This window comes from Polypterus senegalus, chromosome 6 (assembly GCF_016835505.1).
Source record: "Polypterus senegalus isolate Bchr_013 chromosome 6, ASM1683550v1, whole genome shotgun sequence".
NCBI classification, from domain to species: Eukaryota; Metazoa; Chordata; class Cladistia; order Polypteriformes; family Polypteridae; genus Polypterus; species Polypterus senegalus.
This window is the reverse complement of record NC_053159.1, coordinates 188,580,003-188,599,644: the sequence shown is the minus strand read 5'-3', so window position 1 is coordinate 188,599,644 and position 19,642 is coordinate 188,580,003. Positions and strand designations below refer to the sequence as shown.

The window sequence follows — 19,642 nt, the reverse complement described above, 5'->3', positions numbered from 1 at the left end:
GCCGTGCCAGCCAATGCTCACTTACCAATAATGTATTTTTTTTTTCTATTATAAATTTTACCATATGAATTTCTCTCACCCGACAATAGGTTGGCATCAACTCGGTTCTGCCAGCCTTCACACCTGTCTTTCACCTGTCCCCACCGCCCCGTCCCGCCCTTCTCTTCCGAGAAAAGCAAACAGCGCCTGTCCTTGGCGCCGTCAGTCTTACTGCAACATAAAAACGGGGATCTGCCAGCAGGTACAAGAGTGTCACCACAGCCATCAAGAACATGCAGTGGACGGGTCGTCTGTCACACGGCGGTCACCCCGAGAGAAAGAGAGAGTGTGCGCGCAGCAGGGAGACGCGGAGGCGGGGGCGCGCTTACCTGAAGATGGGTCGGTGCAGCAGCTTCCTCTTGATGGTCACACACTCGTCCATTTAATCCGCCGTACTGCTTCGGGACACGGACGGAGCTCCTCTACGTGACTCCTCTTCAGCGCCGCAAAGTTAAGCAAAGTTTGCTTAAAGCGCCTGCCCCTTGGTCCCCCACCCCCACCCAACACCCCTCCTATCTGACGAATCGGGGGCTGCTAAGGCCAAGTCGGAGAAGTACTGCCTGGCTCACTAAGTCCCAAAAAACAGGCAATGGAAAAGTCGGGCGGTGCAGCTGTGACACTCCTGTCCCGAGCCGAGCGGGCGATCACCCTGCAGACGACGACGAGGAGGAGCGACCGCCCGAGCCAGGTAAACGTTAACAGATCGCGTGGGAGCAAATAAAAGGAAAGCCCGGCGCTCGCTTCATTTACGGCCCCGAGAAACACCACAGGAGGCAGCCGCCCCGTGCCAGAACTTCAACAGACTTGCTCAAACTTAGTTGTGTACACGAGCTAATGATGACGGATGGCTCCTGCCTTTGGGACTGGCCGCACGTCAGGAAGCTGGGTGCCCTCGTGTCACAATCTGCCTTCTATTCGCTGTCTTCCAAAAGCTTCAAGAAGAGCGAGCGAGGCAGGGCTGAGCTGAGATGCGCGGCGCGCCTCACTTCTGGCGCCGGAGATTCGGTTTCGAAGTTTGGAATTAAAGCGGCGAAGAACTGAAGGGCTGCTAAACCGCTTCGGGTGAGGCTCGTGTGTGTGGACCGACGAGGCGGCGTGAGCTCACCGGTACAAAAAGAGACGAGGAAGAAAAGAAATGGGAAAATGTGAAAGGCGCTACATAGTAGAGAAAGAAGCAAGGGGCTGTAAGAAACGAGGTAATCTAGCGACCAGGTGGGCAAAACAGTCGGTCCCAAGCCAGGATAAATAGAGAGGGTTAGCGTCAGGAAGGACATCCGGCTGTAAAACTTTAGCCAAAACCTCAGGGATGGAATCAATCCAATCATCTTCGGAAAATGTTAGAAGCTTGGTAGATTTGAAAGGCGCTATATAAACCAGACATAAACGTCACCCTATAAACTAAATAAGTATAACTTCGTAAATGGTGACTTTCTCTCCAAAGCCGAAAAATATGACATCAATCTGACCAAGCAAAACGTTTACAAAAAAAAAAAAACAAGCAAGGGAAGGTAAAGCGATGACCGGGCGGCCGGGAAAACGACCGAAAAGCGGGAACGGTGACGCAACTGGTTTCATTTACTGTCTGATTGTGCGACAAAATCTACTTAGTCGAGCTCATTTTCTGTCAATCAATCGTAGGGCACCGATCCTGTCGATTATACAGGCGCCTCTAACATGCATTTATTTGTTTATAATATAGTGCCTTAAACGTCTGTCTCTATCGATCGCTGTCACGCTGTCAGTAGCATGCCAATAACAATCAATAACATAATCCCTTTCTCATATATATTGTATACATCCGTTATGTAGTGACGTTATTGATGTGCAATGTGGTGCATTTTTTAGATCTATTAGATAGATCGATATAGTGCCGTTCCTATCTATCTATTTTATAGTGCCTTTCATATTTATCTGACCATTTATTTTATAATTTCTTTAATTTATAAATCTAGTATATAGAGCTTTTCATATCTATCTATCTATCATACCTTTCCTATCTCTCTGTCTATCTATTATATAGTGCCTTTCCTATCTATCTATCTATCTATCTATCTATCTATCTATCTATCTATCTATCTATTTTATAGTGCCTTTCATATCTGACCATTTATTTTATTATTTCTTTAATTTATAAATCTACTATATAGTGCCTTTCCTATCTCTCTGTCTATCTATTATATAGTGCCTTTCCTATCTCTCTGTCTATCTATTATATAGTGCCTTTCCTATCTATCTATCTATTTTATAGTGCCTTTTATATCTGACAATTTATTTTATAACTTGTTTAATTTATAAATCTACAACCTCGATTCCATTGAAGTTGGGACATTGTGTAAAACGTAAATAAAAACAGAATACAATGATTTGTAAAACTTTTTCAGCCTATATTCAATTGAATACACTATGAAGACAAGATATCAGATGTTCAAACTGATAAACTTTATTGTTGTTTTGCAAATCTTCGCTCATTTTGAATTTGATGCCTGCAACACGTTCCAAAAAAGCTGGGCTAGGGACATGTTTACCACTGTGTTATGTCACCTTTCCTTTTAACAACACTCAATAAGCGTTTGGGAACTGAGGACACTAATTGTTGAAGCTGTGGAGGTGCAGGCCCGCACCTAGGAAATTCTGGGCCCCAGGCAGCTGACAGAGTTCGGGCCCCTTTCGTGTTTCAAATATGTGCGTTAATAATGGACCTTTCGAGAAAAAAAAACTAGAAAAAGGGCGGGCCCCTGACAAGTGTCATGGTTGTCTTCCCCAAGGTGCGGGCCTGGGACGTGGAATTCTTTCCCATTTTTGCTTGATGTACAACTTCAGTTGCTCAACAGTCCGGGGTCTCCGTTGTCGTATTTTGCGCTTCATAATGCACCACACGTTTTCAATGGGAGACAGGTGTGGACTGCAGACAAGGCCAGTCTAGTACCCGTACTCTTTTACTATGAAGCCACGCTGTTGTAACAAATGCAGAATGTGGCTTCGCATTGTCCTGCTGAAATAAGCAGGGACGTCCCTGAAAAAGACGCCGCTTGGATGGCAGCTCCAAAACCTGTATGTACCTTTCAGCATTAATGGTGAATTCACAGATGTGCAAGTTACCCATGCCATGGGCACTAACACACCCCATTACAATCACAGATGCTGGCTTTTGAACTTTGCGCTGATAACAATCCGGGTGGTCCTTTCCCTCTTTGGCCCGGAGGACACGACGTCCAAGATTTCCAAAAACAATTTGAAATGTGGACTCGTCGGACCACAGCACATTTTTCCACTTTGCGTCAGTCCATCTCAGATGAGCTCGGGCCCAGAGAAGCCGACGGCGTTTCTGGGTGTTGTTGATATATGGCTTTCGCTTTGCATGGTAGAGTTTTAACTTGCACTTGTAGATGTAGCGACGAACTGTGTTAACTGACAATGGCTTTCTGAAGTATTCCTGAGCCCACGTGCTAATATCCTTTACAACATGATGTCGGTTTTTAATGCAGTGCCGCCTGAGGGATCAAAGGTCACGGGCATCCAGTGCTGGTATTCGGCCTTGCTGCTTACGTGCAGGGATTTCTCCAGATTCTCTGAATCTTTGGATGATATTATGGACAGTAGATGATGAAATCCCCAGATTCCCTAGATGTTGTTCTTAAACTGCTGGACTATTTGCCCACGCAGTTGTTCACAAAGTGGTGAAAACCACCCCATCCTTGCTTGTGAACGAATGAGCCTTTTGGCGGATGCTCCTTTTATACCCGATCATGACAAACACCTGTTTCCACTGAACCTGTTCACCTGTGGAACGTTCACAACAGGTGTTTTTTGAAGATTCCTCAACTTTCCCAGCCTTTTGCTGCCCCTAGCCCAGCTTTTTTGGAACGTGTTGCAGGAATCAAATTCAAAATGAGCGAAGATTTGCAAAACAACAATAAAGTTTATCAGTTTGAACATTCGATATCTTCTCTTCTTGGTGTATTCAATTGAATATAGTTGGAAAAGGATTTGCAAATCATTGTATTCTGTTTATAATTACGTTTTACACAACGTCCCAATGTCATTAGAATTGGGTTTGTACTATATAGTGCCTTTCATTTCTATCTCTCTGTGCATCTTATGGTGCCTTTCACATGTTTTATTTAGCCAAATTTCACATCTATTTATTATATATACTGTATATATTGTGGACGCTGGCCCGGACACACACAGACGGACAACTTCTGTTCACCCAACACACGTTTATTATACAATATTTACAAGAATATTTACTTCAGTGCACTTCCCAGTGCCTCCAGCACCGTTCCCCCAAATGTCCAGGCCTCACAGTCCTTGTGCCTTTCTCCTGGCCGCCTCCAATCCTCTCTCCAGTTCTGTCCACTTCCACCCGACATCCACCAATGACTGGAGGGAGGCGGCCCCTTACATAGGAACCCGGATGGGCTCCAGCTGCTTCCTGGCACTCCTCAGAAGACACGCCCCAGTGTGGCAGAAATGCCGGCTGCGCACCCGGAAGCCCTCCGGGTGTCCCCTGTCTTCTTCCCCCCAGCACTTCCTGGTGTGGCGGAAGTGCTGGGCTTCAGACTTCTACAGGCACCGGTGGCCACGGGTCCCTACAGGGCTGGGCTTCCAAGCCCTTTACCCGAGGCCCCCAACATAACCAGGGCGGACACCCCCTCGCGGTCTGGAGGAGGCACAAGCCCTCCTCCGGTCCTCCTGGGCGTCCTGGGCGGGGCTGGATGCCACAATATATATATATAAACTGCTCAAAAAAATGAAAGGAACACTTTGAAAACACATCAGATCTCAATGGGAAAAAGAAATCCTCCTGGATATCTATACCAATATAGACTGGGTAATGTGTTAGGAGCGAAAGGATGTCACATCGTTTGATGGAAATGAAAATGATCAACCTACAGAGCCCTGAATTCAAAGACGCCCCAAAAATCAGAGTGAAGACATTATGTGGCAGGCTAGTCCATTTTGCCCAAATTGAATTGCAGCAACTCCAAATTGTACGCAGCACTTTGTATGGCCCCTGTGTTCTTGTATACATGCCTGACAACATCGGTGCATGCTTCTAATGAGATGACAGATGGTGTTGTGGGGATCTCCTCCCAGATCTGGACCAGGGCATCACTGAGCTCCTGGACAGTCTGAGGTGCAACCTGGTGGCATTGGATGGACCAAAACATAATGTCCCAGAGGTGTTCTATTGGATTTAGGTCAGGAAAGTGTGGTGGCCAGTCAATGGTATCAATTCCTTCATCCTCCAGGAACTGCCTGCATACTCTCACCACATGAGGCCAGGAATTGTCGTGCACCAGGAGCCACTGTACCAGCATAGGGTCTGACAATGGGTCCAAGGATTTCATCCTGATACCTAATGGCAGCCAAGGTGCCTTTGTCAAGCCTGTAGCGGTCTGTGTGACCCTCCATGGATATGCCTCCCCAGACAATCATTAACCCACCACCAAACTGCTCATGCTGAATGATGTTACAGGCAGCATAATGTTCTCCATGGCTTCTCCAGACCCTTTCACTTCTGTCACGTGCTCAGGGTGAACCTGCTCTCATCTGTAAAAAGCACAGGGCACCAGTGGTGCATCTGCCAATTCTGGTATTCTATGGCGAATGCCAATCGAGCTGCATGCTGCTGGGCAGTGAGCTCAGGGCCCATTAGAGGACATGGGGCCCTTGGGTCACCCTCATGAAGTCTTTCTGGTTGTTTGGTCAGAGACATTCACACCAGTGGCCTGATGGAGGTCATTTTGTAGGGCTCTGGCAGTGCTCATCCTGTTCCTCCTTGCCCAAAGGAGCAGATACTGGTCCTGCTGATGGGTTATGGACCTTCTATGGCCCTCTCCAGCTGTCCTAGAGTAACTGCTTGTCTCCTAGAATCTCCTCCATGCCCTTGAGACTGTGCAGGGAGACACAGCAAACCTTCTGGCAATGACACGTATTGATGTGCCATCCTGGAGAAGTTGGACTACCTCTGTAGGGTCCAGGTATCGCCTCATGCTACCAGTAGTGACACTGACTGTAGCCAAATGCAAAACTAGTGAAGAAACAGTCAGAAAAGATGAGGAGGGAAAAATGTCAGTGGCCTCCACCTGTTAAACCATTCCTGTTTTGGGGGTCATCTCATTGTTGCCCCTCTAGTGCATCTGTTGTTAATTTCATTAACACCCCAGCAGCTGAAACGGATTAACAACCCCCTGTGCTACTTAACTGACCAGATTAATATCCCATAAGTTTCATTGACTTTATGCTATACTCTGATTAAAAAGTGTTCCTTTAATTCTTTTGAGCAGTATATATATACACAGTATATATATATCCCTTCACATCTGTCTATTACACAGTCTTCCACATATATTTTTCTCTTATAGTGCCTTTCACATTTACCTTTTGTGTTATGCACTTCACATGTATCTGCCCATATTTCTGTTTTCTTGAAGCTTGAACTGTTATGGTGGCCCTTTCACAAGCAGCAGCGAGGTCTGCGTAATCACAGTTATTTTCTTCATATGGGGTTGTTTCATGACAGACCACCACAAATGTTTTTAGAAATTTCACCACTACATACGGTAGATACGCTTTTTTTTATTTTTTTAAGCCATGAGGACTAAAGTCACTTCTGGAACTCCTCCAGGATTCGAGGCCCTGAAGCTTAAGCTTCATTAATTTCATAGCAGATCCACCCCTGTATCTGTCAGTTATAAATTACATTTATCTGTCTATCGGTTATGACACCTGCTCATCTCTCAGAGTTTAAATGTTAATTTATAAGAATAAAACAACTGACTGCCTGACCAGACTTGACTGCGCTTCGATGTTTCTGTCTTTTTAGGTTAAACCGTTATTCATCTGAGCTTCGCAGCCTTTCACAATACATGTCTCTGCCACCAGGGGGCGTGCAGGATGCGGTTGAAGCGCTTTTTGTTTTCCTCCCTCGTCCTCAGACGGAGCAGATTTATCAACAGCTGATGTCTTTTGTGGAGTAAAGTAAAACTATTCTGCCCATAAGAATGAATTGAAGCCACTTCAGGTTTTTTTTGGTCTGGCGCCGTCTGACTCACCAATACAAGGAAACCCCCACATATGATGCACCTTTCAATGCATCATGTTGTCTAGTTAATAATAATAATAATAGTTACACAGGATATTGAATGTTTGATGTCATCCCCCCCCCCACATGCCCCCTATTTTTGTTCCTCTAGACCTGAAAAACCCTCACTGATCAGCCGTTTTTAGACCATATGTTGCGCAGGAAATGACACCACCATGATAAAGAATAGGGCAGCATGGTGGTGCAGTGGGTAGCGCTGCTGCCTCGCATTTAGGAGACCTGGGTTCGCTTCCCGGGTCCTCCCTGTGTGGAGTTTGCATGTTCTTCCCGTGTCTGCGTGGGTTTCCTCCCACAGTCCAAAGACATGCAGGTTAGGTGGACTGGCAATTGTAAATTTGTCCAAGTGTGTGCTTGGTGTGTGGGGGTGTTTGTGTGTGTCCTACGGTTGGTTGGCACCCTGCCATGGATTGGTTCCTGCCTTGTGCCCTGTGTTGGCTGGGATTGGCTCCAGCAGACCCCCGTGACCCTGTGTTCGGATTCAGCGGGTTGGAAAATGGATGGATGGATGGATGATAAAGAATAAACCAGTAGGTGTCTTCAGTACATGGTTGTGGGACATGGACACCATCCAGTGACCTGAGACGAAGACTGGACTCCTTCAGCACTGTGTCTCTATGGAGGGGTCCTTGGGTCCTGCTGCTTTGACTTTGTGTCGCTCACGGAGTCCCGAATGACCTGCATTGTCAGGGAGCACCAGTTACGGCACTACGGCCACGTTGCACAATTACCCGAGGGTGGTCCGGTTCACGGGACCCTCATTGTTGAAGACCAGGCCAAGGGGACGCCCACATTACACCTGACTGCGGCAGACAGAGGGTAATTTCTGGAGGGTGGGACTGCACCACATGTCTGCCTGGTTGGGTGTTTGCCAACCGGGATCCTGAACTGTTTCATCATGAGGTGGGTGGCTGGGTGTGGCAATATGCTGTACCAGTGTGTGCCCCCCAACCTGAACCTGACCTGACTATTTTCAAATCTTGTATATACAAGCCTTTAATTCAGCACTTTTCAAATTGGGCCAAGTAATGAGATAGAGGGTCATTTCTGGAGGGTGGGACAGGACTGTGTGTCCAGCTGTTTCATCGTGTGGTGGGTGTGGCAACGTGCTGTACCAGTGTGTGCCCCCCAACCTGACCTGACCTGTCTTCAGTAAAAAATGATCAGGAGAACTTGAAGTCGTGCAGACCCCAGTGATTCACCCCTTAATGGGATATAAGAGGTCAAAGTTAATTCTTTTCACAAATTGGGGCTCACTTATGTAGGCATGTGAAGTCTCCTTGTATTAAATTTGAAGCTTGCTGATCACGACTATTGATCATATTTTTGATGTTTCATTCTTTACTGGTGGTCCTATCCCCCATTATGGGGGTGTCTGGTGCTTTAGCCCCCAGTCTCAGGAGTGCTGCCCCTAATCTTTGAGAAAATCACCTCCCACCCAGTCTCATGATCGCCAGTGTGCAGCCCCCCATACACTCTTAAAATTCAAGGTGCCAGAGCAGTTCTTCAGAGTGATGTCTTAGGGGATCCATTTTAGGCTCCTATCCACATGGAAGGTTCCAGAAAGACCCTTTTATTTATTTCGCTCGGGATTCCGTACACTAAATGACCTGGTGGACAGATGGCGACCGATTTTTGAAATACCAATAGGTTGTGATTTGCTGCCTGTCCGCTCAGGTTTCCTTAATCTCTTTGGCGTCGTCCTAATTATCCTGCCAAGCATTCACAATTTCATTTTTTTCTCCATATCTCAAAAGATGTTTTGAAGTAAAAAATAACCAAGTTCATATGCAAAGAGCCATCCCAGAATGAAACGGCGCTCGGTCAAGCAATGGCTGTATGAGGCAGCGCCGTCTTAACATGTGGGCACTGGCTGGGGACCCCCAGGAGCATAGGGGCCCATGGTGTTCCTGATGCCTGTGTATGTTTCTGTTTTGCTGTCAAAGAGGGTCCCCAGTGCACTACTTTGGGTTATAATGACGTTAAGATGGCCCTGAGTCCACACAGCCCACTGAAGGACCATAAACTGCCCTTAAAGAGCCCGTATACCACATGTTATGCTCCCTAACACGCATGGACGACTCTCACAAAACTCCACAGGACCCCAAATTGACTGAGCGTTGGCAGACAATTAAGCACCAGTGTGCTCACCACACATTAGCTGGTGAAGTAATGAGAGTGGCAGACAGTTAGAGAGGACGATTAGGGGGCCAGAATGACCAGGCCGTGGTGGGCATTTAGCCAGGACATTGGGGTACACCCTACTCAAAGGATCTTTTATGACCACAGAGAGTCAGGACATAAAAAAAAAAATAAAATGTATACTCTATGTACAGTTAGGTCCATCAATATTTGGACAGAGATGACTTTTTTCTCATTTTGTTCTGTACATCACCACAATGAATTTTAAATGACACAACTCAGATGCAGTTGAAGTGCAGACTTTCAGCTTTAATTCAGTGGGTTGAACAAAACGATTACATAAAAATGTGAGGCAACTAAAGTATTTTATTAACACAATCCCTTCATTTCAGGGGCTCGAAAGTAATTGGACAAATTAAATAACTGGAAATCAAATGTTCATTTCTAATACTTGGTTGAAAACCCTTTGCTGGCAATGCCAGCCTGAAGTCTTGAACTCCTGGACATCACCAGACGCTGGGTTTCCTCCTTTTTAATGCTCTGCCAGGCCTTTACTTTCAGTTGCTGTTTGTTTGTCGGCCTTTCTGTCTGAAGTTTAGTCTTCAACAAGTGAAATTCACGCTCAGTTGAGTTAAGATCAGGTGACTGACTTGGCCATTCAAGAATTTTCCACTTCTTTGCTTTAATAAACTCCTGGGTTGCTTTGGCTGTATGTTTTGGGTCATTGTCCATCTGTATCATGAAACGCCCGCCCCCAATCAATTTGACTGCGTTTAGCTGGATTTGAGCAGACAGTACGTCTCTGAACACCTCAGAATTCATTCGGCTGCTTCTGTCCTGTGTCACCTCATCAATAAACACGAGTGTCCCAGTGCCACTGGCAGCCATCACACTGCCTGACTCCAGCGTGTTTTACAGATGATGTGCTATGCTGTGGATAATGAGCTGTTCCACGCCTTCTCCATACTTTTTTCTTGCCATCATTCTGGTAGAGGTTGATCTTGGTTTCATCTGTCCAAAGAATGTTTTCCAGAACTGTGCTGGCTTTTTAGATGTTCTTTAGCAAAGTCCAATCTAGCCTTTCTATTCTTGAGGCTTATGAGTGGCTGGCACCTTGCAGTGCACCCTCTGGATTTACTGTCATGCAGTCTTCTCTTGATGGTAGACTTGGATATCGATACGCCGACCAAGCCCTGGAGAGTGTTGTTCACTTGGCTGGCTGTTGTGAAGGGGTTTCTCTTCACCATGGAAATGATTCTGCGCTCATCCACCACTGTTGTCTTCTGTGGACGTCCAGGTCTTTTGCGTTGCTGAGTTCACCAGTGCTTGCTTTCTTTCTCAGGATGTACCAAACTGTAGATTTTGCCACTCGTAATATTGTAGCAATTTCTCGGATGTTTTTTTTCTGTTTTCGCAGCTTAAGGATGGCTTCTTTCACCTGCATGGAGAGCTCCTTTGACCGCATGTTGTCTGTTCACAGCAAAATCTTCACATGCAAGCACCACACCTCAGATCAACTCCAGGCCTTTTATCTGCTTAATTGATAAGACATACGACGGACTTGAACACACCTGACCATGAAATAGCCTTTGAGTCAATTGTCCAATTACTTTTGAGCCCCTGAAATGAAGGATTGTGTTCAAAAATACTTTAGTTGCCTCACATTTTTATGCCATCGTTTTGTTCACCCACTGAATTAAAGCTGAAAGTCTGCACTTCAGCGTCATCGGAGTTGTGTCATTTAAAATTCACTGTGGTGATGTACAGAACAAAATGAGAAAAAAGTCGTCTCTGTCCAAATATTTATAGACCTAACTATATATATATATATATATATATATATATATATATATATATATATATATATATATATATAGTGTAAGAAAAGGTGCTATATTGCGCCTGACCCGACACAGATTGACACGGAGGCACGTATAAAACAAATAAACTGTTTATTTTTCTTCAACTGGATGGCATGTCTACCCCGTAATCCCTCCAGCCACAACACAGTCCCAAGCATAGTATTCAATATCTCAATATATAATCTTCATTTGAATCTTGATCTTTGTTTGTCCGCGAATTAATTAGCAGAAGAAGCACTAGATGGCAGTAGAGAGACAGCTAAAACATAGGCATTGCATTAAGAATCTCCTCCAGGCTTATACTACTGAAGACTGCAGTACGCCAGTCACACCTCAAAACACAGGCATTCAAACTAAACAAACTGTTGTGCTTTAAATGAACTAAAGAGATCTTCATTTAGATCTTGATCTTTGTTTGTCCGTGAATTCCACGCATGCGCAGACCACCTTCCAGTTTAGTACGCTGTTGTTACTCACGGATGTCAACAATGTGCAGGAATAACGAAAGGGGTGGTGGACAGTGTTACGCTGGTCAGCTCCTGAGGCCTGGTTAGAGAATGAGATTGCCGAAGATAAAAGGTATGCGCCTACGTGACATATGAATGAAAGAAAGACAGTGGGTACAATGAATGACAACGTAACAGCACGTTTTGGAAATTATTATTGTTTTGTTGTAGCCAGTGAGTGCTGCGCGTCTCACAGTTGTACCGTGGCTTGCTCACATGTCAGTGAAGTGATCCCTATTTATGCTTTAAAGAGCCTGGATACCTGTGTGTCCCCCTTTTATAACCATTGCTCCGTGTATATTGCCTTACTCTTTGGATTGCCACAAAGCAACCTGTGAGATTAAAGAAAGGTTGAGAAGACATCGTGAGAGGAAACGCAGCGTCGTGAAACGAGACGGACTGTGAACGGACAGAAGCAGAAATGCTCCTACACCACCACATAATTACGATTTGGACAGTGATTCAGAGTGGGCCGTTCCTATCGAATCAATGTCCGAGGGTTTTTTTTTGTAATTTTGTTTCCCTTATAAAAAATCATAATGCTGTGCGACGAAGGGCCCAGTTCACGACTTGCAGTCACGTTTAAACAGGGAGCCCGTCACAGACAACTTTAACATGTGCAACGTTTTTGGGCTAGTACTATATATCGATGGTTCTCAACCTGTTTCAAAAAAACGTTAGGGGGGGCGCGATTCAAACTGTTATGAAAGCTCAGGTCACAAATACTTTAAGGTTGAGAAACGCTGATAATATATATATATATATATATATATATATATATATATATATATATATATATATATACAGTGGTGTGAAAAACTATTTGCCCCTTCCTGATTTCTTATTCTTTTGCATGTTTGTCACACAAAATGTTTCTGATCATCAAACACATTTAACCATTAGTCAAATATAACACAAGTAAACACAAAATGCAGTTTTTAAATGATGGTTTTTATTATTTAGGGAGAAAAAAAAATCTAAACCTACATGGCCCTGTGTGAAAAAGTAATTACCCCCTTGTTCAAAAATCACCTAACTGTGGTGTATCACACCTGAGTTCAATTTCCTGATTACTGCCACACCTGTTTCAATCAAGAAATCACTTCAATAGGAGCTGCCTGACACAGAGAAGTAGACCAAAAGCACCTCAAAAGCTAGACATCATGCCAAGATCCAAAGAAATTCAGGAACAAATGAGAACAGAAGTCATTGAGATCTGTCAGTCTGGTAAAGGTTATAAAGCCATTTCTAAAGCTTTGGGACTCCAGCGAACCACAGTGAGAACCATTATCCACAAATGGCAAAAACATGGAACAGTGGTGAACCTTCCCAGGAGTGGCCGGCCGACCAAAATTACCCCAAGAGCGCAGAGACGACTCATCCGAGAGGTCACAAAGACCCCAGGACAACGTCTAAAGAACTGCAGGCCTCACTTGCCTCAATTAAGGTCAGTGTTCACGACTCCACCATAACAAAGAGACTGGCCTGCAAAAACGGCCTGCATGGCAGATTTCCAAGACGCAAACCACTGTTAAGCAAAAAGAACATTAGGGCTCGTCTCAATTGTGCTAAGAAACATCTAAATGATTGCCAAGACTTTTGGGAAAATACCTTGTGGACTGATGAGACAAAAGTTGAACTTTTTGGAAGGCAAATGTCCCGTTACATCTGGCGTAAAAGGAACACAGCATTTCAGAAAAAGAACATCATACCAACAGTAAAATATGGTGCTGGTAGTGTGATGGTCTGGGGTTGTTTTGCTGCTTCAGGACCTGGAAGGCTTGCTGTGATAGATGGAACCATGAATTCTACTGTCTACCAAAAATCCTGAAGGAGAATGTCCGCCATCTGTTCGTCAACTCAAGCTAAAGCGATCTTGGGTGCTGCAACAGGACAATGACCCAAAACACACCAGCAAATCCACCTCTGAATGGCTGAAGAAAACCAAAATGAAGACTTTGGAGTGGCCTAGTCAAAGTCCTGACCTGAATCCAATTAAGATGCTATGGCATGACCTTAAAAAGGCGGTTCATGCTAGAAAACCCTCAAATAAAGCTGAATTACAACAATTCTGCAAAGATGAGTGGGCCAAAATTCCTCCAGAGCGCTGTAAAAGACTCATTGCAAGTTATCGCAAACGCTTGATTGCAGTTATTGCTGCTAAGGGTGGCCCAACCAGTTATTAGGTTCGGGGGCAATTACTTTTTCACACAGGGCCATGTAGGTTTGGATTTTTTCTCCCTAAATAATAAAAACCATCATTTAAAAACTGCATTTTGTGTTTACTTGTGTTATATTTGACTAATGGTTAAATGTGTTTGATGATCAGAAACATTTTGTGTGACAAACATGCAAAAGAATAAGAAATCAGGAAGGGGGAAAATGTCAGGACATCTGTCCACGTCACACCCGATACTGAAAGCAAAGGTTCACATACTTTTGCCACTCACAAATATGTAATATTCGATCATTTTCCTCAATAAATAAATAACCAAGTATAATATTTTTGTCTCATTTGTTTAACTGGTTTCTCTTTATCTACTTTTAGGACTTGAGTGAAAATCTTATGATGTTTCAGGTCATATTTATGCAGAAATATAGAAAATTCTAAAGGGTTCACAAACTTTCAAGCACAACTTTATATATATATATAAAACAGTATATGTTGTGATGCCCAGGCCTGTACAGCCGCCTCAACCCCGACACAGACAGTCAGGAGAGTCCACGCAGCACAAGGTAATGTGCGATGCACTACTCACCATCACAGTCCCTTTGCCACCTCTTCAGTCCCCACAGGCTTTGTTGTCTTCCTCCCGACTCTGGCCCATGACTTCTGGCGACTGGCTCCCTTTAAAGGGCACCCAAAAGGATGCCAGGTGTCTAACAATCTTCTTCCGGCAGCACTTCCGGGTGAGGCAGAACATCCAGGCACCCCCTGGCGGTGGCCACGGGCTGCAGCAGGGTTGTGCTTCCATGCTTGTAACTCGTGGCTCCGCTGGAAACCAAGGGGGCTGCCCCTCTGTCAGTCTGGTGGGGAAACAGTCTTGAAGATACTCTCTCCCCCAGTCCTTCCATGGTCAGGGCATCCCAGCTGGGTAAGGGCCCCACTAATTATATTATTATATATATATATATATATATACACACTGTATTTACATTTTTTTTTCTTTTTTCCTTAAAGCAGCTCCCTGATGCTTAATTAACTTCTGTAAAACGTTTTAAATATTTTCTCTCATGAGGTTTGACCTCACAGGCAGCCCCACACTGGACACCGACTTCCAGTCAGCGAGTGTCTTAAACAGGCCCAGGGCGGAGGCGGCTGAACTAACGAAGTTTAACCAGAAGTGACGTCAGATGTGTTCCAGTGATGAGCGCTGCCTGGTCTTTGCCAGACATGGTGCTTGGCGTTCTGCCCAAAGACGTCCATTTTGGTCTCATCAGACCATCCGACTCTCAGAGTCCTTTAAATCTGCCCTTTTACTTAAGAATGTCTTCTCTCGAGCCACCTGATGGATGGAGTGCTGCTTGAATGGCTGTCCTTCTGACAGGTTCTCCCATCTCAGCAAAGGACCAGAACTGGTCAGTCAATTAGGTGACATAACTTATTTCATCTCCGTCATGCTATGGGTGATGAGAGGTGCTACTTTGGTGGCTCTGGCCTTAGGGATCTATAAAGAGTTTGATCAACACCACAGAGGACTTCTGAAGCTTTGCTGGAGCAACCATTGAGTTCTCAGTCACCACCTGGTTACCCAGTTTGGCTGAATGTCCAACTCCAGGAAGAGTCCTGGTGGTCCCCAACTTCTTCCATTTCACAATTCTCGAGGCTGCTGTGCTCTGGGGATCACTCAAAGCTTCAGAAAATGGTTTGATCTCCTTACCCTGATCGGTGCCGTACCACACAATTTGATCACAGAGGTCAATAGTGAGTTCCTTGGACTTCATAAGCTGGATTTGGTCCTGAGATGAGGTGAGAGTTGTGGGACCTTCTTAACATGGGTGCCTTTCTACATGATGTCCAGTATATTCAGCAGCCACTGTTGGTCTCCCATCAAGTTCTAATGGCACTTGAGAGGATCTGCCAGGAAGAATGGCATCAACTGCCCAAATCCAGGCATGCAAAGCTTGAAGAGACTTACCAAGTAGACTCAAAGTTGTCAATGAAGCCAAAGGGGGCTTTTTACAAAGTAATGAATTAGGGTCTGATAACTTCTAGGAATGAGAGATTGCAGTTGCATGTGCAAAGCAAACTATAAAATGTCTTCACTTTGCCATGATGGGTTACTGAGTGTGGGCAAAAATTCAAATGAAATCAACAACACATGAAAGCAGGCGGAAAGTGACGGGGTCTCAGTTCTTTCTCAATTTCGTGTATCTATGGCTGCCAAGCTCCCGTTGCTCGCAATAAATTTGAAAGTTTTGATGTTTGATTCTATTAACTTAATGTCAGGGAGGCACGGCGGCACAGTGGTTAGTAGGACGTCCTCACAGCCCAGGTCACATTTTTTATGCACAATTCCACTCAAAACTCGCTCAGCTTTTCCTTCCCTGTTGGCTTCCATTCATCCATTCATTATCCAACCCGCTATATCCCAACTACAGGGTCACGGGGGTCTGCTGGAGCCAATCCCAGCCAACACAGGGCACAAGGCAGGAACAAACCCCGGGCAGGGCACCACCCCACTGCAGGGCACACACACACACACACCCCTACACACCAAGCACACAGTAGGGCCAATTTAGAATCACCAATGCACCTAACCTGCATGTCTTTCGACTGTGAGAGGAAACCCACACAGACACGGGGAGAACATGCAAACTCCACGCAGGGAGGACCAGGGAAGCGAACCCAGACGGGTCTCCTACCTGCGAGGCAGCAGCACTACCACTGCGCCACCATGCCTCCCCACTGTTTTAACATTTAATGCTGATTCCTGTGAGTTTCTGTTTCCTTTGTTCCAGTTCCTCAATTGTATGTTGACTGGGCCACAAGCCGAATTCGAGGGGCCTGTCATTGTCAGAATCTCCATAACTCCAGTTTTAAATAAACAAAAGCGCAGGCATTTGGTCAACTGATGTTGACGCAGCTCTCATGTCGAGATAATCTGAGCGACCGGATGGCTAGTAAAGGCTGCGCACGGCGTTAATGTGTTCCAGTTCAACACAAATCAAGTCTAACTTTTGACATTTTAAAGAGCCATTTTAATGGTTAAAAACGTAACTGAAGGTTTATGGATGGCGTTGTTTCAGAGATCTCAAAACCTCCGTACAGGTCAACTGGGGAAAGTCAATTTAGATCTTTTTAATTCGCATTCTGCGTACTCAAAATGATATCTCAGCCCTATTGTCGTGTATTTTAAATCAGAGTGCAATTAGGCATTGCATTTTAAATTGAACTGCCATGTGCTTGAGCTTCCGACGCTCGAAAGGGAAAAGACAAGAGGTGCAGTCACGGTGGTGTGTGTGGGGGTTATGGGGGCTGTGCTGTGGGCATTTACACTAAAACACCCACTGGTGCCTCACTGCCCAGTCACTTCTGACCCATTAGTCTTCCGGAAACTCCTAAAACCAAAGGATGGCATCACTGACACATCTACAGGTGGGACAGCTGAGGATGAACCCCCTGGTACAAGAAAATAGGAATCGGCGAAATGCAACGTCTGCGTTCTTAAAGGCAGATGCAGAAGATAGATAGAAATGAAAGGCACTATATGATTGATAGATAGATAGATAGATAGATATGAAAGGCACTATATGATTGATAGATAGATAGATAGATAGATAGACACTGTTGGCACGCAGACTTATTCTGATAAACTGGAAGAACCCAAACTCTCCTCTTTTAAATCAGAGGGAAACCGATGTGTTATATTATTTGAAATTGGAAAAAAATCAAATACTTAGAGGATCCATACAGACTTTTTTCAAAACATGGCAGGATCTAATCAGTAACATTTTAAAATAAGTTTATAAAGCACAGAGAATTTATTAATTTAGTTATGTTTACAAGCCTTAAATTTTACACCGTTTGGCTTGCTCTCTCTCTCAGGGGTGGGGATCAATCTGTTCTTAACATAATTCTTCTTTTTGTAAAAACTTGATTGTTTTGTATGGATTGTAATAAAATTAATAAAATAAAATAAAAAAAGATAGATAGATGTGAAAGGCACTATATGATAGATAGATAGATAGATAGATATGAAAGGCACTATATGATAGATAGATAGATAGATAGATAGATAGATAGATAGATAGATAGATAGATGTGAAAGGCACTATATGATAGATAGATAGATAGATAGATGTGAAAGGCACTATATGATAGATAGATAGATATGGAAGGCAGTATATAATAAATAGATAGATAGATAGATAGATAGTGAAAGGCACTATATAATAGATAGATAGATATGAAAAGCACTATATAATAGATAGATAGATAGATAGTGAAAGGCACTATATAATAGATAGATATGAAAGGCACTATATGATAGATAGATAGATAGATAGATGTGAAAGGCACTATATGATAGATAGATAGATATGGAAGGCAGTATATAATAGATAGATAGATAGATAGATAGATAGACGTTAAAGGTGATTTTTTTCACATTTGTTTCTTTCAGGCGGCACTCATTCCTCTGAGCACACAGTGAGATTCACGGAGGGTCGATGGATGCCAAGGTGAAATGGGCCCCAAGACCCAAGGTGCCAGGCTGTCTCTTAGATGAGAACCAAACCAGCAGGACATCTGATGACAGTGAACAGCAGAGCAGGTTCGGTTAGACCAGGAGCACCAGACAAGTGTCATGGAGAGACAATTGGTGAGAATTCCAGGGATTTGGAGCCACAAAGCTACAGAAGTGACTGCCACTTTGGAGAAGCGTAACATGAGAAGACCTCTGGTGTCTTTCATGATGGCCGTTCTGTTGATTTTGAGCCTTCAGCCTTAATGAGGTTTGGTCCAAGGCAGGACTTGTGCAGCAGCATTTTAAAGTGGTAGCCATCTGTTTAAACTCTTTAAAGAGCGGTGCACTAGTCCAGCCTTGAGGGGGCTCAGGGACCCTAAACAGAAGTCTCAATGTCATCCAAGTTCAAAGCGCTGCTGTGGAGTTTGCAGGCAGATGACGATGGGGGAGTGAGGAGCAGGAGCGAAGTCCTGGAGTGCAGCAGTCCTCTGTTACTCTGTGGGCTATTGTCACTTGCGGTGCCCTCGTCCACTCTTCCTGTCCTCCTCAGCCTTCCATCTCAGCTCCATTTCTGTGAAAATTAACTTGGCTCTGTCTGCCAGTAAACAAGCGTCCCCTGTAGGAAGTATCAAACTACGGGCTTCACGCTGCCCCCGGCCACAGACCGCCATAGAGCAAATTGTGGTTTCATGAGAGCGGGCCAGCAGAGCCACAGTGAAGACATCCCTGAAAGAGAAGCCACTAGAGACTCACCAGGAAAGGCTAAAATTAAACCTGCTAAGCAAACAGAAGCTCTGCGCGGGCAGTCGGGGTGAACGACTGTATTCACTGGGGTCAAAATGGAGAAAAAGGACACTTTCATGACTAAAAAAAGAGACCAGAATGAAACATTGTGGGGTATCACGTGACAGACGGGCATGACATGTGTCCATCATCTTCAAGGTACAGGGACACAAAGCAGGGAGGCAATGGTGCCACTCGTGTCACGTGACCCACTTCATGCACGACTTCCTAGATCTTTCTCCTTTCTATGTTACCAACAGACCCTGACAGTTGTCCTCCTAGCCCAAAGTAATATTTGAGGAGGCAAAGATTAATCTACAGTCCACCTTAATAAAAGGATAAGTGTCTCTGTGTGTGCATCTGGCTGCCGTATCTCTGCCAATCAAAAGCATGGCACATCAAAAACATTTTTAGTAATAAAACTCATTGCATTTGTCATTCCAACAGATGGTGCGCCACAAACATTAACACTGCTTTGACAAATCCCATACTAAATGGCATATAACAGAGATA

At 44.6% G+C, this 19,642-nt stretch overlaps 1 protein-coding gene across 4 annotated transcripts in view; it reads right to left on the bottom strand.

Moving 5' to 3' along the window:
• The window catches only part of pde1a (phosphodiesterase 1A, calmodulin-dependent), a 477,351-nt gene that overhangs the window by 181,388 nt on the left and 276,321 nt on the right, over nucleotides 1-19,642 (bottom strand). The window contains exon 1 of one of the 4 annotated variants that reach the window (XM_039757740.1): nucleotides 369-523. The exons of the other annotated variants lie outside the window; for them this stretch is intronic. Within the exon in view, the coding sequence (XP_039613674.1) occupies nucleotides 369-421 (53 nt within the window). The 5' untranslated portion in view covers nucleotides 422-523. Of the gene's footprint in view, nucleotides 1-368; nucleotides 524-19,642 lie in introns of those variants that run through there. 4 annotated transcript variants of the gene reach the window in all.